This window comes from Phalacrocorax carbo, chromosome 5, assembly GCF_963921805.1.
Source record: "Phalacrocorax carbo chromosome 5, bPhaCar2.1, whole genome shotgun sequence".
Taxonomy (NCBI): Eukaryota; Metazoa; Chordata; class Aves; order Suliformes; family Phalacrocoracidae; genus Phalacrocorax; species Phalacrocorax carbo.
In genome coordinates this window covers 24,965,958-24,988,699 of record NC_087517.1, presented here as the reverse complement: position 1 = coordinate 24,988,699, position 22,742 = coordinate 24,965,958, and the positions used below count along the sequence as shown (strand labels likewise).

The 22,742-nt window shown below is 43.0% G+C and overlaps 1 protein-coding gene across 6 annotated transcripts in view; it reads left to right on the top strand.

Annotated features, from left to right (window-relative positions):
* The window catches only part of CHN1 (chimerin 1), a 106,921-nt gene extending 85,083 nt beyond the window's left edge, over positions 1–21,838 (top strand). For all 6 annotated transcript variants that reach the window (XM_064451646.1, XM_064451642.1, XM_064451644.1 and 3 more), the window contains 6 exons: positions 2,622–2,706; positions 14,669–14,842; positions 15,552–15,629; positions 16,787–16,924; positions 17,954–18,059; positions 20,911–21,838. In XM_064451646.1, the coding sequence (XP_064307716.1) occupies positions 2,622–2,706; positions 14,669–14,842; positions 15,552–15,629; positions 16,787–16,924; positions 17,954–18,059; positions 20,911–21,082 (753 nt within the window). In that variant the 3' untranslated portion in view covers positions 21,083–21,838. The remainder of the gene's footprint in view (positions 1–2,621; positions 2,707–14,668; positions 14,843–15,551; positions 15,630–16,786; positions 16,925–17,953; positions 18,060–20,910) is intronic.
* The last annotated feature ends 904 nt before the right edge of the window (positions 21,839–22,742 follow it).

Here is a 22,742-nt window from a genome sequence, read left to right as displayed (position 1 = left end):
TTAGAAACATAGGAGAAACCGTACTCATTATAAAAAATCATAATAATAAAATAAAAATTAAGGGAGGCAAAAGGCTGGAGTGACAGGTTTGAGATGTGGTAGACCCTGCAGAAGAGTTCCTAGGGATAGTCAGGAGGAGGTGAAAATGTGCAGACCATGGAGGGGAGCAAGATGCCAAGAAGGAAGGATGTTCACTAAAACAACAGCCAGTTAGAGATTGGGCACCTGAGGTTTGGTGAGTATCAGCACAGGAGATGGCCCTGGAGAAGCCGGGATAGGACCCCACAATCCATGGAAAGCATTAGAAACGCTTCACCAAATGGCACATTCAGTGAATTTGATGAATTGAAATCAGCAAGTGGAGAAGCACAGGATAGTATAATTCTTTTTATTTAGCTCGAAATATTACTGTGTCAGAATTTATTCTTGTTCTGCTTAAAGAAAAAAGTTTAAATGTCAGCATTTCCAGGAGCAAGACAAAATTTCCCCTCTTTTACAATCAGAAATACTAAAAAGAAAAAAAATTATCCTATAAAACTGAGAAGGAATCTGAAAGATTGTTTTTTGCTCAAAGTTTTGAACTATCTGTGGGGTTTGGTTTTTGTTTTTGTTTTGGGTTTGGTTTGGTTTGGTGTCCCCTCCCCCCCCCCAGTTTTCCTCAACAGAAATGTTGACAAATATTTTAGATAAGTGTTTTGGGGGGGAATGTTCCTTTGACAAAAAAAAAGATGGTGACTGAAAGGAATCTTCCCACCTTCACACCCCCACCCCCCACCCCCCCCCAAATAAAAACCAGTTCAGTTAGTCCTGCAGGCATTAAAGCACAGTGTTTTGCTTGGGGATATTAGAACGTGCTTATTCTGGGAAGGGAAAGCTGCCAAAGACCTGGAAAAAAGCACAAGGCTGAGGAAGACAGCCAAGAGGATGTGGGTAGTGCAGGGGGGTAATGGAGAGGAAGGTGTGAAAAATCTCTTTGGGGTGAAAGGGAAAAAGAAAATGGAGATTACAGCTGCTGACAGTCTTGTCATCGTTCACTTTGTAGAAGTCAGCTGGAGCTGTAGGGAGAAGGGGACTCGTGGAGCACATCGCACCTTCAAAAGGTGCGTGGGAGTGGGTGCGGACAGCACCTAGCGTGGCTGGGGGGAAGCAGCCTGTGCCAGCACTGGGAGAACATGATGCTTTGCACCATTACACTTCCTCCAGAGGTGCTCAGCAGCGTAGGGCTAGAGGTGATTATAAGCCTAGCTTAGCACAGATGTGTATGTGAATTACTTGGTGAATTCAAGAGTAACTTTCCAGACTAATCTACCTTATTGCTGCTTTGTGGGCAACTAGTGTCCAGAAGGCTGCAGACCCTCCTGTAGCCAAAACAGAAACATGGTCTGAATTGCTGGGTACTGGTCTGGGCTCTTGCTTGTTTGAGGTAAGTGTCGCTCAGGATCCAGCTGCTAGTTAAATCAGCGATGCAGGGTGTGCTCGCCACCTCAGTCAGGCCACTTCATGTTTTGCTATTTTAACCAGAGCCCTGTGTGGATGTCAGGAACACACATTTCAGCCAGCTCCTCTCTTCTGCTCCACACTGATTTGACCGCACAGTGCACGTCCGTGAGGTTACTGCCTGCTCTGATACCCACTCAGGAACTCTGGAGAACCAAGTGACTTAAGCCTAAAGCATTTTTATTACATTTCACTGCAAATTTAATTTCTTTATGATCACCAGTTAGTGATTTATTTTTTTTTTGTCAGCCTGTCTGTTCTGTGTAGAGGCTCGAAGACTTTTACACTGGCTAAGGAAGTAATGACTTTCTCTGCAAAGAATCCTGTGGTTTCCTACAGCAGGAACTTTATCAGAATAAAATCAGAAGCAGCTAATGGTGGCTGCAGGATTTGTAGGAAGCATGTGAGCCGGGATTGAAAGCAGCATTGGTTTTTTTTTCCTTCCTTAGCTTTGAATTTTTTTCCTGGTTCAGTAGATTCTTGTTTCCATTTACTAGATTCATTTGGATTTCCAATATGTAGCATTAGCCTGAAGAAAATAATTTCCTTTTAGAGTTATTCTAAACTGGAAAGCCCCTAAGTGCGTTTGCAGTTATTTCTGTGTAGCACTGGTATTTTTGCCTGGCAGGACTCCCTCCGCCCAAGGCAAAATCTTGCAGCCCCCTACGCATTTCACACAGTACCTTATGGAGGGGAGGGCAAAGCAGAAGACATTTTAAATTGAGAGGTGAACTCTTGCACAATCGCTGCAAAAGCCTTGCCTCATGACTAAAATCCTGCCCAGATGGAGGGATGCCAAGAGGCTTGAGAAAGGCTGCGACCTGCCATTGCTCCTCTACCCCACATGGTCTGGGAGCAGAACCCCCCCCTGGACCCGGTTCTGCTGCTCCGGACGGCTCAGGATGCAGAGCTCCCATTTCCCATAGGTCTGCAAGAGTTTTGGCAGTTAAATTTTTCTTATATTTCTTTTTTCCTTTCCTGCAGTGATAAAGGGAAGCTTCCAGCAACTGCATGTGGTGCCTTCGAAGAAGAGAAATTCTTCCTTGTTTAGACACATTAATATTGATGTCTGTGAAATAGTTGGGTCATTTTCTGTAATTTTCCTTTCTGCTGCTGTCTTCCAGGTGCACACGTTCAGGGGCCCGCACTGGTGTGAATACTGCGCCAACTTTATGTGGGGCCTCATTGCTCAGGGAGTAAAATGTGCAGGTAACAGTCATTCAGTCTTCTTTTCCTAAGACAGTCCTAATGTTGTAACTCTTCAATGTGCTGCCTGTTCCACCGTAATGCTGCGTGGCCAGGGTCTGATCTGACCCCTTCTAAAATCGAAGAAGGAAATGTATCCATCCTACTGCTGATGGTATCGGGTACCTGTTTCACTAACATCCCTGCAGTGATGCAGAGCACCTCTAAAGTGCTCATTGAGGGGAAATGAAAATTAATTAAGGGATTTAATTTTTTCCTCCTTTCAGAACGGAGGAGAAAACAGATAGATGCATTGTTACCTTTGTTTCTTTTATAACACGTGTACATATTGGTAAGTGTGAGAAACTCACCGAGGGTCTCGATGTGCAAGGTGGGCGATCAGCAAATTCCACACTTCTGCTGTGAAACAGGCATTTGGGTTAATTTTATGTATAAGCCAGCAGACTCCCAGCGTGCCATAGACCCTAAGTCATGTGCCCTACTTGCAAACTTAAAGTAAGAAAAGGGATGATGAATAAGGGATGGGTACTGAAATGTTACATAAACATTCAGGTGCTGGTAGAAGAGTATTACACGCATGGGTGTCACTGCAGGCATTTCTGGGAGAAAGCCTCCTGAAGTAAAACAGTTTGACAGTTTTATTGATATGCTGCTTCTGAAAAGAAAGGACAGTCAGCTTTTTTCAAAGGCAAAAAGGATCAAAGTGATCAAAATAGTTTACTGTATTTAAAAAGTATTTTATGATATTCTAGCAGGCGAACACATTTATAAAAATGGTGCAAAGAAATGTTGATGTATGAAGACCTGCATATGTTGCCCTGGAAACTGAATTTTCAAGCTAATTTAAGAAAATCTGCTCTGTCTAAAGCTTTGTGAAATCTTGTCTCAAGGAGATAAGAGGGCTTTTTATCACAGAACTGCAAAATAATGTAAAACTTAAAATAATTTATAAGCAAAGGTGATTGAAATATTTTAAAATCCTTCCCCCATAATTATTTGAATGCAATATTCTGTCGTTATCAATAGACTCTGCACTGTCCAGGATGTATTAGAGAGCGCAGCTCTGTTCTAAGTAATGACTATGTAAAAATGGCATTTTCTTTCTCAGTATTTTCCCCCCACTAAGTATTCAGGGTTGCACTCACGTCCTTCGCTTATGAATTAAGATTTTTTAGTACTCTTTAGGGCTGTTGATTTTACACAGGGCATACAGTGCTAGAAGAGAAGGAGGAAGCCTGATTTTGTTTTTGAATTGTTTTCTGATTAAAGTATTAATTTTTTGATGACACATGAGCCAGTAAGCGTGCCGTCCTTGTGTGAAGTAGATTCCTCGGTTTTGGCATTTAGGAGAAATACCAAGTATTTTCAGATTTATGTTAAGTAGCTTTGATCCAGAAAATCAATAAAAACAAATAGTATGAAGGCTCACAATGCTACATGGCGCTGTGGAATGAACAGATAATATTGTTTTTAGAATTAAACCCAAAGTGCTTATGATTTTGTACTGCCTTTTTTTGTGTGTGTGTGCGTGTAACTAAAGTAGAGCTGATTTCCTGGTTTTATGCAGATTTTCCTAAATTATGAGTTTCTGAAAACTTCCAAAGTCTGGTTTTCTTTCCTCCTTATGGGGATGGTAATAAGTACTGCATGTCTTCTTTTTTTCCTGCTTGCAGTGTAGAGGAACATATGTGTATTAGATGACTTCATAGGTTCAGAAACTATAATTAGGGCTTTCTGTCTTTTGTGAGGTTTCATATTGGTGTCGGTAGCTTCCAGTAATTTAGATGATCTTATTTATATTTTAAAATCCCATGTTGTACAACTGCACTTGCTTGTTCAAGCTTCAGCGAGGGGCTGGGGCAGGAGGAGACTGAGTTTCTCAGGCCACACTCGGGGTCATTTGGCACCATCAGGCGAGCTGCCGACGTGCAGCATCACCAGCCAGGGTGCAAGGAGGAGCAGGTGAGGAGCTGTGTGGTGGCAAGGCTGCCAAGCAGCACTTCCTCTACCTGGCAGGTCTGGTTGCTGCAATGTGTCCTGCATGGCTTGCTTGGGCTTGGGGAGCAGGAGAGTCGGGATTTCCTGAGGGCACGGGTTGCAGCCAACCCACCTTGTTTGTCCCCTCCTCACTGCAAGGCTAGCATTTAGTCACCAGCCAACCTCAGCAATAGCTGACAGAGAACTAGAGGCTTCCCAGACGATTTTATTCTCATAAATTTCATAGAAATCAGTGGCTGGGCAGAGGAGAGGGACTCCAGGCAGAGCCCCACAGGGGTGGGCATGGCAGAACAGGCTCAGCAGTTCCCCAGTCTGCCTTGTGCTGACTTAAACTAAGGTTTCCTGCCCTCAGGCAGCAGGGGAGCAGGAGCTGTTGTGGTAGAGCGATGTATAGGACATCAGCAAGAATAAAAATGGGAACTAGGTAAGAAACAGCTATTCACAGTAGGATTTTTTGCCTTGTGTTTTGTTTTGTCTTTTTGCAGATCAGCAGAGGAGGGCTGGCTCATCAGCATGGCTTAGCCTGCGCTGTGGGGTTTGTGTTGTGTCTTTGGTGAGGGTTCATTTGGCTGGATTTTTAAAATTTGTTTTAGTCCTGTGTTATTTCGTCCAAACAGTTGAGCTTCTTGGTTTCTCTCTGTGCCTCATCTGCCGCAGTGTGTACCTGCTCCTGTCAGCTGAGGCTGTACAAGCCATCAGAGCCAGAAGCTGTCACATCTAGGCATACTGGGGGCAAGTCAGAAGTGGACAGATATGTGGGGAGGGTCTTAGTGTTTTTTCTGTTTTGGCTTCTTGGGTTTTGTTTTTTTCTAAGTGATCATTTTGCTTCTGAACTGAGCCATTTTAATATGGAAACAATGAGGCACAGTAAACAAGGAGCCACATGAAGTCTTTGCTTTTCAGAGTAGGTTTGTACTTCAAAAAAAATTACAGCTTTGAGCAGGAGGCAGCCCACTTGCATTCAGATGGGGTTCAATGCCACTCCAGGGAAATCCACAAAATCTGTTTTGTGGTCTGTATAATCATTTTATTGAAAATACCTATGAGCAAAACGGCACCGATCATATGTAATTTTATACTTTTTAAAGCATTTGCTTTTTATAGCAAACAGTTGCACATCTCAAGAGGACTTTGCTGTACAGAAGTGATAAGTTTAACAAATACAAATGGATTACTGCATGGCTACTCTCAACCATTTTAAATCCTCTACTCTGCAGAAGCATAAAAACATACAAGAAGAGCGTGGGACAGTCCAAGACTGGACAACAAAGAAAAATGTCATCCATTTCAGAAAAGAGGAGGAGGAGAAGGAGGAAAAAGTGGAGCTTATTTCTAATGGCTGATAGATTAGTTTTTGTTACACGAACGAGCCAATCCTTTGAAAAATAATAAACCAGAACCAAACATTCATAACAGAACACATGCCGTAGCAACCAGCGAGGATGCCTTAGCAACTCGAACTGCCTTGACTCATGCTTTGGTGCAGTCCGGCATGACTGAATGTGTCCCTGTCCACCAAAATACAGCTTTGAGTGCCTTAAGTATCTTGTCAGGTACACTCATGTATGACTAACCCCTGGAAGATGGGTTCTCCCTAGTTATCCTTGTTCAGGTTTTATGGCAGACAAAGGAGGAGGAGTACATCTTTTCCCATCCATAAAGACAGAAAGTAAATGTAGACACCCTCTTTGCCAGCTGAAGGCTGGTTATTGGTTGAAGTAAGATGTTGGCTGTCATCTTGACTACAAAGTTTTGGGGATTAATGCAAGCCAACAAACATGGGAAGACTTTATTGTCTTCAAAATTAAGACCTAGGGTGATGTCCAGGATTTGGATCTTGTAGGAAGTTAATTGGTGAGCTTAATATGACTTCTGCTGGTGGTATATCCAGAGCAAAACAGGAATAATTTATTTTTCCTTAAATTTTATTCTCTGAAATTTGATCTTTATTTCATCAACTTCTTTTAAAGACAGATTTGCTTCCTTAGAGTGAACCCTTATAATAGGCACTTGCCCTACTGACTCAGAGGGTCGTGCTTCCACTTTTTGCATCCTAGCCACAGGCCCTTAAAATTTTTTGTGAGATAAAGACTCGCGTGTATGCAAGGAATTTGCCTTTTCCGATGGCAAGCTCCATCCATCTCCAGTGTGCTTTCCTGCAGGCCTTTGCCATAAGTAGAAATACTGAAGAAGTGTTTGAAATTATAATGCCACCAGCTTGTGTAAACATTGAAGCTCAGCAGAAGCTAATGAAGACATAAGAGTTTACCCCAGCTCAAAATCCAATGCATTAACTTAAAAAAATGTATTCTTCTTTACATTCCTCCTACATAAGGCTTCCCTGTGCTCACAGGGCTCATCCCATTGCCCAGAACGTGTTCAGGAGAGAAACTATAACAACATCTCAAAATTTGCAGATAAGCACCAGGGAGTTCATTTTATGAATGATACAAACCTGTAACACCTGGTAGCATTAATGGAGAATAGCCTGTGTTATCAGAGACTAGAGCATGGCATTAATGATGCTGTTAGTGCACTATCTGAATAGACTTGTAGACAAGCAGATTAGTAGACTTGTCAAGCTGCTGCATGTGTCCTATCCCCTTCCCCAGCCCATTAAGTTACTGTATAATCTGCTCCTTCCTCTGTACCCTTTTGCTTGTTGTTCTTAATGAATAAGTGATTTAATCAGAAGATTTTTTTTGGAACAGGCTCGTTTAAGAGCATTAATTAGCTTATCTTAAAGGAAAGATAATTTTTTTGGACTGTATTTCACTAGATGCTTTTGATAGTGTAACACCAGGCAGTATCACCCTCTGAGACTGTACGTGAAGCACCATTTCTGCTGCCTTCATAGATTTGCTCTGAACTGTCTCGGCCTGCCACCCACATAGTGGTTGGCTATCTTTGGTTTCCCTTGGAGTAGGTAATTTCTCTCTGAAGAACCGATAGAAATAAACATGCTGCTGAACTATCAGTCTGGGGGCAACCAGCTGCCACTGGCTAAGCCCAAGCAATATTGCTGCCAACCCTGACCAGAGTAAGCCCCAGGAGTTCACTTTTTGAAAAGTTAAAGTACAGTCTCAAACCAGGACTGTTCTGTGAATTACTGCTTAAGTGTTAAATTTCCCCATTTCATCTGTTTCATTCACCAGCAACTGAAAAACATACAACTGCCCCATTTCCTTTGCTGTTTTGTTTTGCCTTGCTGTGAAACCCATTGTGATGGACAGCCCTGGTGTCCATCACAGCTCCACTGGTGTGTAAGGATGAAGGACGCCACAAAGGAGCCTGCCCTTCCTCAGGCATTAGTTGTGCAGGAGCAACGCTCATGCTTTTAGCGCCTGGAAGAACGACTGATGCTGTTGTGACAATAACTCAGCAAAGGGGAAGGCAAGGTGTGCTCATCGTGGTGGCCGCTCTCACGATATTTTGCATGCCTCAGACATGATAGGCTCCCATCCTGCTACACCTGTACCTTAAAAACACATCCAAGTTTCTTGTGAGATGTGTACCCAGATTCTGCTGGTTTCCCTGACCGTGCAGGGCATGGACAGTCAGCCTGAAAAGAGAACAAGGGCAAAGTAAAGCCACAGGCTGTCAGAAGGGTGCTGTTTTGAGGACAGTCCCTGCCCACCTCAGGCAGGTGGAGGAGATGTGCACTGCCTGACATGCTGTTCCACCAGCTCAGGATCTGGTGGTGTTCCTGCATGGAAAGAGCTCCAAAATTTTGAAATGCTAATCAGGCAGCAGAGCCTTGCTTCAGAGCCGTTCCCATGGGGAAGCTATTCTGGAGCTACATATTCTTGAAACTGTAAGTCCTAAAAGTGGCTTTATCTCCAAGCCCACACAGGCCTGGAAGCCTTGAGCAAGCCTTAGTGGCCCATGAGGGGGCTGTCAAGGAGGTAGGCAGGTGTCATGGCAGGAAGCCAGGGAAGCTTCTGAACAAACTGTCTGCGATCTTTCAAAACTTCCAGAAAATCAAACCATTCCCACCAAACAGGTTCTGCAGAAAGAACATTTCACCTGGGTTTTCCAACCAGCTTTTGGAGGCACAGACATATGTATTGTTTTTATTAGGGATAAGGGGGGATTGGCTCGTTAGATGGGCTTTTTTCCTTTTTATTTCATACACCCTGATTTTTCTGTAGTATTAGGTAATTTTGATGCCAAGAAACTAGCTGCCCTCTAGAAATTCCTTCCTAAAGAATAATGTAACCTGTAGTGCATGATACAGTAGTATGGATTTGGGGAGCATACACGTATGTTTGGAAACAATATTTGCCATGGAACTGCTTAATAAAGTGGCTTAAGACTCTGGTGGGACCAAGTTTGGTTCCAGATGTGCGTTGCACATTAACAAATGGCATGTACATAAGCTCTAGCACTGCTACAAGGGCTGGAGCAGCTCTGCTGAGGAGGAGGAAGAGGGGAAACCTTCATGGCACCCCCCTACCTTGTGCTTGGAAGCACGAAGTGCAGCACGCGGGGCCAGTGGGGTGGCTGTGTTCACGTGCTTGTTCGCACACACTGCATCTGAGGGAATAGAAAACATTGCCTCCTCTGCTACAGCAAGTGTTGAATTATTAAAGGAAAGCCAGTAGCTCATGACTGATTTATGAGAGCAAATTCCGTTCTAACCTTTTCACCCTTGCAAAAGTAACAATGGCAATACTTTGTGCTTGTGTAGAACCTGTCCTCTTTGTATGACAGCTTACCAAAGGCGGCGGTGTTATCTCATCTGGCAGGTACCACAGTGGGCCTGCCCAAGACAATGCATGGTGCCAGCACCCCAGCTCCGTGCTTCCCACCCTCCCACGTTTAACCATAAGCCTCTGAAGAATCTTTCAGAACTTTTTGCAGATAATGTAGATCTACCTTTTTGCTCTTAAAGCTGCTTCTCAGAGTGACAGAATGCATACATTTTCTTCGGGATAACTCAAAAATATAATGAGAGTATGTATATGGCATATGGTATCGTTCCAGTAGAGTGTGATCAGCAGCCATGTTAGCCAGTAAATCATAAACCAAAGGGAATCTAAAACTGACTAAAATCAAATCAGCAGTATAACAAAAAGCGTCAGCTACGTATATTTTAGTTTCTGCAAGTATTTTTAATGTGTGCTCATGGAGCAGTATTAATGTGCATAAATATTTTGGCTCTGCTCATGCATTAATATGAACACGTTATTTGTTCTTTCGGCCCACTGGACTAACATCAGTACTAGCTGTTTCTAAAACATTACCAAACCTTTTTCTAGGTATCGTAGGAAAGTATTGTCAAGCTAGTTTCAAATTTAATACCTGTCATAGATGTAATGTCACAGCCCACCTGAGCTCCTAGATCAATATGCTATTACAGTCAGGGCAGCTTATCACAGACTTTTAAACCTATTGTCTAAAATTACTCCTTTTATTTTTCCCTAAATTTCCAAGCTTCCTATAAACTCTTGAATTTATGACTGCATTTTTTTGGTCACATTTGGTATATTTGAAATGTGGCCATAGTTTGATAGCACTGTAAAAAGGAACAGTATGCGTGGCTTACAATTCTGTTCCTGAGAAATTGTCTCTGTATAAGGTGAAATTCTGATTAACTGAAGTCAGCAGAAGTTTTCCTATTGACCTGCAAGGGTTCATGACTGCATTTTCTAATTCTGTCCATTATTATTATAGGATTTTTCAGCAGATATGATGCTTTAGGGAGATTTTTCTTTAGCTCCTCTTCAATTTGCATAGCCAGCCAGCAGATAAGCTCTGATAAACTTCTGTAAGAGATGGATAAGGCTCCTGGTTACTTTAGATCCAGAGTAAAGCTGCTAACACCAACATGGCTATTCTGCATTCATTTTGATATAACCAAAAGTAAATAGACCCTAAATTTGAAATCAAGTTAATCCTCTTGGTCTTAACGAATCCAGCCAAATCATGAAGCTCGTGTGTGAACAAGGCAAGCTTTAGGACTAAAGCTTCACACGTGGCAGCACACAGAGAGATTCAGGACTGGGTTTTCTTGTTCCTTCCTAGATGATTCTAAAGGGGTTTCAAAGCTTTCATGAAGCACCTGCAATGAGAACAGAGGGCACTTTCATTTAATAATATGCAATTTGCAGCGTAATTCCTGTCTTCTAGTACTAACAAGTAAGCTGAATATAGAGCAGAAGGCTGGCACGTTCCCAGTGCTCAGTGGAGAGGAGGGCTGACCTCCTGCTCGAGTGCCTTTTACCTTACTGGAGTTAGCAAGACAGATAGTCATCCTTCATCCATGCATGGCTCTGGTTATCAGCTGAACCAGAGACTAGTGACTGAGACATGGCTGTGCTGCCTTTCACAAAGTATTGTTAGCTCAGGAGGGAGGCCCACCTGGTAGGAAGCACAGCACTAGTGAGTTTCAGCTTCCTTATTGGAAAAAATACAGTATTTCTGTTGCAAATCCACTGAAATCTTCTAGAAGTATATACTGATGCAGAATTGCTAAAGTGAAGTGCTCTCCTGTGCTTACTTAAGAGGTAAAGAGCCTTTATTGTTAGGAGGGTACCACGCAGTCCAGTAATATTGAACCTAGTGCTCATGCATTTTCTAAGCATTAAGTATCTGAAATATTTCCAGGTTTTAAATGTTTCTCAGGAGTGTTTGTAAGCCCTTAAGCAGTGGGCTGGTGCATAAAGTCTAATCAAATGCACAGGAAGAGCAAACAAGAGAGGAGGAAAATTGACTTTTGCATTTGTAATTATTATTCTGGTATTAACGAGGTCAGATCCAAAGCCCATTTGAATCTATGGGATTAGCAATAACACAATTATTTTCAGAAGCAAGGTTTTTACATTGAAAACATCTCTATAAGTTAGATATTTTAATGAAATGAAACTTTCTTGTATATAAATATAATTAGGATGATCTCAGTGAATGCTATAATTGTTTTAAGTCAAGTATAAGATACTTGGAAGCATGTTTTTTCCTTTTTTTAATATATTTTAGTCTTAATTATCCTTGGATTCCCAGAAACATAACTCTGAGCTATATGGTGAAGCAGCTAATTTGCATTCACAAAATTGCTGGTGAGTCCTCATGAGCTTGACACTGCCATTCCAGTCTTGTAGGCATCATTTTTGACAGACGTACTAGATGGTTTCACACATGTTGGAACAGGTGCTTCCTGCAGCAATTGTAGGAATTCTATGTATGGTAATTATATTTGCATTCATAAATACTATTCTTGCAAAGTTAGTGTTTCAAAATAAAGGAAATCAAGAATTAAGATTTCATATGTAGTCTTAATTTGCTTCCCTTCTGTGTGTGCATTAAGATGTTGCCTCTAATTATTTCACTACTTATTATTTTTACTCCACAACTTTGTCCTTGTTCTGAAAGTAGAATGGATGGTACCTGCTTAATAGCGCCTATTCAGTATCGTGTCGTCTTGTTGTTAGAAAGTGTAGCCGTTGGTCTTTTTAATGGCACAGTATTCAAACCTTACACAAAAGGATGAGTAACTTCTCCTCTGTATTTCCACAAACATTTAATGAATTTGTTTCTACGAGGCCCAGAGGAGGCAAGAGCATCTTCTCCTTCCCATGTTACAAATGAAGCACTGAGACACTAAAGGATTCAAGTCACGTGTTTTCCTGTGAATTCGGGTTCCCTATTTAAAGCACAGAGGGACCTGTTTTCTCAAAGTTCAGACAAGATGTAGCGCTGGTGATAGATATTTAAAGCGTAGGTGGAGCTCCCTTTGCCTGCGCTGGCCGGCGTGCTCAGAGTTTCTTCGTTCCACACTCCAGAACCGCAGGTAGGGTAGGTGCGGTGCGTGAAGAGGCTGTGCGGTCGTGGACCTTCTAACTAAGGGTCTTGAGCACTTGATTAAATGTGGGATTTAAATAAGTGGTAGGCGAAGGCAAGTGCTTTGGCTGTCGCTATTTCCTCTGTCACGAATGAGGCAACTGAGCAAATACTGAAGGAACCCAAATGACTAAACTGAACTTCTCCATGCTGGAGGGACAGCAGTTGAGCCTGCCACCGCCCGGGACTCTGCGGCAGCCAGCTGTAATGAGCACCTTCTGGGGCGAGCCCAGGAGAGGGCTGTGGGTCAAAGCGAGCCACCAGGGGTGACCAGGGTGGGCCCCATGGTAGCCCCGGCAGTACTGCTTGTTTGTAGGGGGCTGGGTGTCGCATTGCACGGCTTTGCCCAAGGTAGGGTTTGCAACACAAAATCACAACCAGGTGGGAACTTCAGCATTCGCAGCTCCCTGTCTTGCATGTTAACTGCTCCTCGCAAGGAAGGGAGTCGCTCCTGCACAGAAATAACTAAAGAGAATTTTAATCAGCCATTTCATCTGGATCAGGATCTGAGAGAGTTTTGACTGATTGAAGGTGACATGCTGAACTTTAATTGCAACCAGAGATTGGATGTTTTACAGAGGATCCGAAGTGACAAAGCTGTTTGCTTTACAGGCCTGATAAGTAAACAAATGCTTTTAGCAGGAGGCTGCAGCTGACTTAGTGGAAATTAAACTTAGCCATGAATTCTGCGGTTTACTGTTTTGGAAAGAACAAAGTCAAATCTTTAATGAAAATACAAGTATTGGCAAAATCAGCAGGAATGAAATATGAAGGAAATCTATATAGGCAGATACTCAGTACTGCAATGTGAGAGGACAGTACAGATTTTCATCAAGGCATTGATCCTTCAAGCTCCTACATCCCTTAATTCTGCAGAAATCCAGGGGACTCCTTATGGCAATGCAGTGATGTAGAGAAACACTTGCAGAACCGGAGTCTCAGCGTATACCGAGCGCACATCAGAGCAAACACCCTGACAGTGAAGTGCTGCCTTACTTGCTGGTTGCTATTTCTTCGCAAGCACCTGTGAGTCTCCGTGGCAAAACAGGAGGAATGGCAGTGAAAATGGAGTCGCTGGGGGCTGCCCTGGGCCCCAGGCAGTGTGGGAGGCTGCCTGGTCGTGTTGACTGCAATGTGTGCTTCACTTAAAGGGGACTGTATTGCTCTTCCCATTTTCACTGTATAATTGGTGTTGTTTTCCAAGATTTCTTTTCCCCAAATGCTGAGTATTATGTTTTGAATGGTTTTGGGCAGAACAAACATTTTTCTGTAACCTGATTTGAATTAAGTTTCACTTAAACTGAATCTCATTCTCAGTGAGTTCACAGTAACGCTGTAGAGTTGTTTATGTTTTTTTTAAAAAAAAAAACCAACAAATTTTCCATAAGTCATTTTTAAAGTAAACAGAATTGGTTTGGTGCCTGCCACCACTTTGTTTCAGAAACACCCTGTGAAATGGCATCAGCATTGCAGCCGCTGTGACTCAGCAAAGTCCTCTGTAAACTGTAGCAAGAAACCACCAACCAGCTCGGCAACCCCTGCGTCTGCTTTTCAGCTCCCCTCCGAGCTGGGGAATGGGCCCTGTCACTAGCAATGCTATGCATGGGCTGCCACACCTGGCAGGAGCGTAGGGGTCCCTGAAGTGGTTCAGGTCTCAGGGCTGCTTTGCCAATGTGTGCTGCAGAGGGGTTGTAGCCTTCTGAGACCCAGACCCTACCTTATCTCCCCCAGAAGGAGCCTAAGTGCCGCAGTCCAGCACTACATTAACACTGTACGTGTTAGGAAATACGCAGCAACTTGGGAAGAAAGTTTAACTCGTGATAGCAACATATGTAATAGTGGTGGGGAACATAATTGACCCCTAGGTCCTGATTTGAAAAAGCATATGGAAAGTTTGTCACTTTGTGTTAAATCTTCTAGGGATAGAAGAAACATCTTGAGTACAAAATCTGTCTTCCTTCAGGTCTGTCCCTACCTCGTGCATTTGATGGTTGAGAGGTCTCAATAGAAATAGTAGTTGCAAGAACAGGTCAGATCCTGCAGGAGCCGTCCGTACTCCGCACTACTGACCTCAAGATACACATTTGTACCAAACACCAGCCTAATCGTCTTTTCATTTTCCTCTCAGATTGTGGTTTAAATGTGCACAAGCAATGTTCCAAGATGGTCCCAAATGACTGCAAGCCAGACCTGAAGCATGTCAAAAAAGTGTACAGCTGTGACCTTACAACGCTAGTAAAAGCACACTTCACTAAGAGACCAATGGTAGTAGACATGTGCATTAGGGAAATTGAATCTAGAGGTAAGGCGTAGTTAATGGACTTTTGTTGCTTTACTGATAATCCGTTTAGATTGATCTGGGTCATCTGGGTTTCTGCTGAATGTATGATTGCTCAAAACAGATTTGCACAAGACATTTTATGAGTGCCAATTACCCTGCACAGCTAATATTATACTTTGCATTATTTCATGGTTCATGCCCATTTATAATTTTTATAGATTCTGCTAGAAATTGCTTAATGGACAATTACTGCTTTATAGTTATATATTGGCACCTATCTTTCCAGTAATATTTTTATTTAAAAATTAAGTGAATGTGCTAAAAAAAGGCAGTTAGTATTGATGAGTTTCCTCTTGCTGGTTCCCATAACCCAGACTGCGTATCCTTTTCTAGAATTAGAGTATTTGTTTTTATTCTGAAATGATGACTGAAAATCAAGTATGCTAATCTTGGTTATTTTTAAATCGGTTGTAATTGGTTTAATGTGTTTCTTCAGCTCTAAAATCGTTTGTATAAACATAATTTAGTGCTGATACAGCAAGGCAGCTAATGTAAGGGTGAGGGTTAAAAGGCCAGGATAAGATATCATTCTGAAAGAAATGCCTGAAAAGGCTTTTAAAACATGCCCGCGTTTTCTGCCTTAAATGAAGAACGTGGCAAGGGAAGAGCTGGGTGGAAGGAAACTCTAAAATTCAGACTAATTTTAATTTTGTCAAAATGTTCGTTGCAGGTCTTAATTCCGAAGGACTATACAGAGTCTCAGGATTTAGTGATCTTATCGAAGATGTCAAAATGGCATTTGACAGAGGTACAGTCTTTCCTGCACGCTGGAAGTTTGTGCTGATGTATTAAGTACACACAGTTTTTCTGCGCAGCCCCTGTCCGTCTCATGCGCCACTGCTTTGGGGGCTGGAAGAGTCTGGCAGCTGTGCTAGCAGAAGGGGAGTTCCCCGTCAGAGAAGTGTTATCAGCTTCACTTTGGCCTTTGTTACCAAAATCTGCTTTTCTCCTTCCATCGGTATCTGTGCTTCAGTAATGATGTGCGTAGGGAAGGACAAAGCCTTCTGAACTACTGCCCTACTTTGCAAGTAAAACTACACTCGGGGGTAGGAGAGGGATAGAGGGCAAGTGGTGAAGTGCCTTAAGAGGGCTGTGCAACTCAAATCCATCTTTCTGGATGAAAGCGCCAAAATAAGAAGATTAATACAATAGTGCAAACGAAGTTTGAAGTCTAAAAGAAGGTCAGTGAGAACAAACTCTTCTTTCTGAGAAAAGGCAGTGGGAAAATTAAAGGCTTTCCAGCTGCAGTCTCCCTGTCCCCGTGGAAATTAAGGCCAAAATCCATGCTGGAAACTCTCTCCTGTTTTTCCGGAGGACTGGACTTATTCAAACAACATCTGCCTCCTCTGCTGCGTTAGCAGGGCGGGGATGTGCTGGAGAAGCCAAGTTCTGGATCTATGTCCACTGTGGTCAGGAGTAGGTAGTATGCTGTAGCTAAATGGCGAACACATGTTTTTTCCTATAAAATGAGGAGGCTGTGGACTAAGTTGGTTTTCTTTCTTTTACTTTTTTTCCCAGACTCCCCTGATTTCTCATTCTGTGCTGACAAATGTGTCATTTGGCAACGCAGCGTGTTCAGAAATAGCTAAACTTGCACACGTTTCTACAAGATAGATACTGCTAGATTGGGCAGGCAGGTTTTTTCCCCCCCCAAAACCCTGATTTTTTTTGTAATAATTTGAAATTAAGTAAGGATAGATGTCTTTATAAAATGCTTGAGGATTTCACCCTGAAATGATCAGGTTCACAGCTCAGTAACTCTCTGTTTTGCTTATAAAAGCCAAAATTTGTAGTTGTGTCCCTTTCAATAATGTTTGTTTAAGGAAGTTATTATTTTTCTTTTCAATGCTGTTTTACATCTGTTTACATTTCCAAGGCTTTAATGTCAGTGCCTTCTCCACACAGATGGGGAAAAAGCTGATATTTCTGTGAATATGTATGAAGATATCAATATTATCACTGGTGCACTTAAACTGTACTTCAGGGATTTGCCAATTCCACTCATCACATATGATGCCTACCCAAAGTTTATAGAGTCTGCAAGTAAGTATAACACATTTTCCTCCTAGTTTTCATTCTCATCCTTTTCTTCTCCTTTTTGTGCAGTACTTGCCTATTGACTTAATAGCTGTCCCATCAGCTCTTACCCTGCCTGCCCTATTTAGTAAGGACTGCAGGACTAAATATGCACTGCATGTTACAACACGACCACGTGATGCTACGTGATCATGGTTACATTTTTCTTTGCCTCTGCCGCCAGGAATGCTTCCTTTTCATCACACGTTGTGGATTACATCTTTTTTTTATGTCTTGCATGAATCCCTAGTACTTGACAGTGACATTTAAAGTCTGTCGGTTTCGTCTTGCTGGAATGAAGGTGATTTATGAAAATGGTTAGAAATAAGGTGTAATTTGTTTCTAGAGCTGTCCATTTTGAGTGCTTTTACAAGCTGATAAGCACTCATTCTAAGGCCACCTTCAAGGCTGTCCTTGCAGACAGTGAGTCTGCAAGCGTAGCAGTAAGCCCAGCTGGAACATCTCTCCCAGGCATCCTGGCTGCCTGAAGCATCTCTGCAATATAGCAGTCACACCAGCCCCACCTGGAAAGGTGTGAGGTAGCCGTGGGTAGAAAACAAGGGCCGGATGCTGGGCTTAGTGCTCCTCTAGAGAAGGCTCTTTCCAAGTAGTACAGACACGGCCAAAGACACTGATGGCAAAGTTCCCAGTACCTTTTGCTGTCCCAGGGTTGCACCTGTAGATTATTTGTGCAAAACTAGTCCAGTCAGCAAGGCTTGCCAGGGGAATTTTTTTTAGTAGGCTGCAGGGAATCTTTCGGTGGATTGCAGTTGGCTTTGGGGACTTTTCTTTGTCCAAAACCAATCACATCCTGACTGTGCTCTGAGCGCCTCTTTGGACAGGCAAATCTTCCACTCTAAGCCTTGGATAGGTTCTGGAAACCAGTAATCCAGCAGAGCTGTGAGACCCTGTCTCCTCTGCAGGCCATCGCTCTTGTCCTTCTGTATGTGAATTCTGTCTGTACATGTGGTGACAGCTGAACCTTCTGTGTTTCAGAAACCACCGATCCGGATGAACAGCTGGAAATTCTCCATGAGGCGCTGAAACTGCTGCCACCTGCACACTGTGAAACATTACGGTATCTCATGGCACATCTGAAGAGGTAGGTGGACTAGCTGGAGGGAACTCTAAGCCAAATTCATTTTTAGCAAAGACCATGTTAGGACCTCCTGAAAAGTCTGGGCAAGGCCCACCAAATCCTGGAGATGGACTGCAGCAGGGAATGATAGTCTGCACAACAGCGAACACCCAAACACTGGGTTTTATCCCACTTAAAGCACTCACAAAGTACTTGAAGCGTGTAAGTCAAAAAAACACAGCTTTGAAGCACAAAAGTCACCTGCCTAACAAATTTGCACAACATTTAAGGTTACAGTGAATATCTATGGCAAAAAAGGCCTTCAGTACCCCTAGGAGGAATAAGTCACTCCCTGGGTAAGGAACTAACATGGCTTAACGGCTAAAGATCAGTGTCTTTTTCTGCTAAGTCTCCTCTCACCTGGTCATCCCTAACACCCTAAAAAAGACGGCACACACTAGGCTTGAGCTGACACCAATTAGGCACAGTGTTGATTGGCCCCCAGCCACATGTCTGGTGGGGTCTGCCGGTCATTCCTCACCAGCATGGAGCCCCTTGCTCCACCCGCCACCTTCTCAAAAATGTAGGAGCACAAATTCTGTCTGAGGTGTCTCCTTCTCCCCCAGATATGACTGAAGTTGGTCATCAGGCTGAAAAGTTGTTAGAGAGGGACTGACAGATGAATATCCAGTACAACAGCACAGGGTCCATTTCTTTCAGGAAAGTAGGGAAAAATCAACGTGGCATGTTAGGGTATCTATTTTAGTTTCTCAAGTGACAGGAATTTACTGTCAATATATGCGAATCATTCCCTTTCCTTTGAAAAAGTCTTTATTTTAAGCTCTTTTATTTTTATTTTCCTTTTATAGTTCTACAAGTAGGAATATGTCAACTCTGCTGAGCGCCTCAGGCAAAATTCAGCTACAGGGTTTCTGCCCGATTTCTCCATTTGTTTCAATGACATTTCAAATTGATGTTTTAGAACAGACACAAGGATGAGAGATTTGGGAACAAAAAAACCCCACCTTACTGCTTGTGAAGTGTGAAGTTAATTTTTCCTTACCCTGTTCAAGAGTAGCTGTTGCTGCTCTAATTAGCAAGTTGCTTTTTTACACATCGTATTTCTGGTATAGGTGAATGATAAGGTAGAAGGGTGACAAAATTTACTCATTATTAAACTTCCTTTTAATACATTTTCAAAAAAGAGCTGGGGTGCCCAACAGGCTGTTGTCTTGCTTCTGAATTCAGGTAATCAGACACAGCTCCTTTATCTGGAGTAATTACAAATGGAAGACACAGCAGCTTGGAAACATCAGTCTGACTTGTTTCAAAATAAAAATTAAGCCAGAAGGGAAGAAAAAGGAAGAAAAACCTTGGAATTTTTTTTATATACCGAAGGATTTCTTCATGCAACGCAAGATGAACCAGTGGTGAAAAGAGTAATAATTTAGCCATACTCTTGCAGTTGCTGTCCCTGGATCCTTAGTTGTTTCCGAGAATCCTTATGGATTCTTTAAACCATAGTGTGTCTTAAAACATTTGCGTAATCTAAATTTGTTTACTGGAGCGAGGCAATTCACCAGGATAAAACAAGTCAGAAGCTTAAGCTTCGAGGCACGTTTGTGGCTACTGCGTCGGTTGCAGTGGGCAGGAGCGGTGGGCGCACTGTGTCAGGGTGCCCCAGGCAGGCTGGCCTCCTCCTGCCCGCCCTGGGCAGGACGCTGTGTTCTCCGTGCTGAGGCAGAGCAGCGCAGGAGAGCGCAAGCTGCCTCTGAGCCCCCACTGAGAAATACGATCCCGTGACGCCGGAGACCACCGTGGCTGGGCAGCAGTGGCTGTTCTGGCATTTGCCGAGCAGATGTGTTTCTGCAGTAGCCCTGGCAGAGGATGCCTCTCCTCCAGGTGTAGTTCTTGGGCAAATCACAATTCTGGAGGTGGCCTGCAAACCTGCCCCGCAGCAAGGCCTTAGCCCACAGCTTTGAACAAGTCAGGCTCCTGTGGAGCAGCAAGACGTGGCCTCCCTGCCTCCTCCTCCTCTGCAGGTGGGAGCCAGGTGGCGGGAGGCTTCCCTGAGCTGGGGGCTTGGCTGCTTGGCAGCTGCTAAGGACCCCAGAAGAGGGAAGGGTGGAAGTGGGCCTGTCGGATCACAGGTTTAATGACCTGCTCAAACTGCTGTGCAAATGAGGTTACGGTGAGACCCTGGAGGTTTCAAAGCCACCCCAAAGTGATGATTTACCTTTTCTAGTACACGCCACAGGACACAATTTGTCTTGAAGAGGGGGAACCAGGCATCCAGCTTAGCACAGTCAGCCTGTAGTGCCTAAAGGCAGGGAATTCACATGTGATGTGCTTCACCCACATTGCCATTGTATGCACAAGGGAGGAGCAGTGTGACCACGTGGAGCCATGCCACGGGGCGAACCTGGGCAGCATCCCGCCTGGGTGGGCACAACAGCATGTCTCTAGTGACCATAAAACTGCTAACGTAATAACAAACATGGTCTGCTCCCCGTAGGAGCGGCCTCTGAATGGTGCCACTGCAAAGAGCAAAAGCAGAATTGTCTGGTTTGTCTGAATTCACCCCTCAGCCCCCTCGCTCGCCACGGAGTGCCAACCCCTCCTGCAAGTAAACATGGTCTGTGTGCATGGTAGGAGGACAGACATCTGACTCGCTGTAAACCCGCACAGCATTTGCACTCGCTAATTTCTGAGTGTTTCACCCGATGCTTCCCAATACATCCTGTTGGGAACGGCAGCCTCTCCTAGGCTTTGGGGGGAGGCAAAACATTTCTGTCCGGTTTCCCGGGTTTTCAAGCTTATGCAGGCATAGTTTGGCACCGCAGGAACATGAAAAACACTGTCCATTATTTTGCAGAGTAACGCTCCATGAAAAGGAAAATCTGATGAGTGCAGAGAATCTGGGCATAGTTTTTGGACCAACCCTTATGAGAGCGCCAGAACTGGATGCGATGGCTGCATTGAATGACATCCGTTATCAGAGACTTGTGGTGGAGATGCTTATAAAAAATGAAGACATTTTATTTTGAATATTTTGGGGGTTTTGTAATAAAAAAGGAAGCAACAGTGTTCTATGGATGAAGGAATATTTTAAAGTAATTTAATGGCTCTTGTCGCTGAATTCCATATTTGCTAGAGCTTTCGATGTATTCAGGATAAAAATGAAGGAACTCTCTGTCGTTTCTGTAGTGCCATTCAGCTGATGTTGAAAAAGGTTAACACATACTTTCCAGTACTAGTGATCCTGGGTGTTTATCATGTTAAAATAAAAAACAAAAAGCCTAAAGCTATTGCATGATCTGCTCCCTGTTCTCCCTGTTCTGGTGAGACTCATTCCATGAAGAAAACAACTGAACTGGTGCAGCATCTTTGTTCTGGATAGTTTGTGATTGTAATTCAGCATGTTTCTCCGTGTAAACCTGTTGTGAATTTGCTTTTATGTTCTATGTAATTGGTTTCTGATACTAAAAAGAAGGCCGACTTATATGAAATGGAGCCTCTGGCAGTTTATTGACATTTCATATCATTCTCTGCCACTTTTGGGGCTGATTTCTTCTTGGGTTTCTTTCAGTTTTTTCATCATATAGTAATTTGTTTTTAACAGAAACAAAATGTGTGCTTTAAATGTTACTTTAAGTAATTCTTCATGATGTTTATGGTGGTTGCAGTGAAATCTGCAATGCTGAGCAGTGTTCCTTTATTATTATTGCTATTTCAATTGTAATTTTGTATTTTTATCTGGCATGCATATATTAATTTATTAAATTTTGCTTTTAGAACTCTAACATTAAGCTATTTATTTTTTCTTCATGAACATGTTTTGAAAATTCCTTCTTTTTTTTTCATTTTTTACATTGGCACGTTAACCCTGAACAACCTCTGACTTAAAAGAAGTGAGTTAGAATTTTGCCGGTTTTGACAAGACCATTCAGATCTAAATATTTTGGAGCCTGACATTTTGCTAAGGTTCCCACAAACCTCCCCTATAGTTTGAAAATGTCTTTCTTCGTTGTCCAAGATGCCTCTCAAGAAAGCTTCAGAACTCTTAAACGAAAAAAATATTGTCAAGCCATCTACTACTCCATATTTTATATATATATATAGTTATAATTACCTCTATACAAACTGGAATTACAGCTTACCATTACACAGTTGTATCTGCCCAGAGTAGATGGATACACCACTGAATATTGAATGCAAATACATCACAGAACACTTGCTTTGAGCTTAAAGTGTTCAGCGCTGGTGCAAGCGCTTTGGCCTGCAAACGTTTCTTAGCTGCCTGCTGGGGTTCAACCATGGCACCACGTGAAAGGAAAATGACCAAAACTTACAAACGATTTCTCTGTTCACTCTGATAAAGCAATGTGTAAAAAAACCACTTGTCACCAGCCTTGTTATGGCCTCTCTGATGGAGACACTCCCTCCGTTGATGGTCTGTCCCCAGGAGCACTTCCTAGCGTGGCAGAAACATCCACCCCGGTGGAGTAGCTATCGCTGGGCAGGCGCACATGTGGTTTCACAGTGTGATGGTTTGCAGTACCTAAAAGCATTAATTCTCCTTTTCTATAATTTCTGAGAAAAAAAAAAATAGTATTGCCAGTGAGTTTTGTTTGGCATTATTAGAATTATCTGTGCTGTAATCCTAACTCTAAGCGCTCCCTCCCCTGCTAGGGTTTCTGCTGGCGC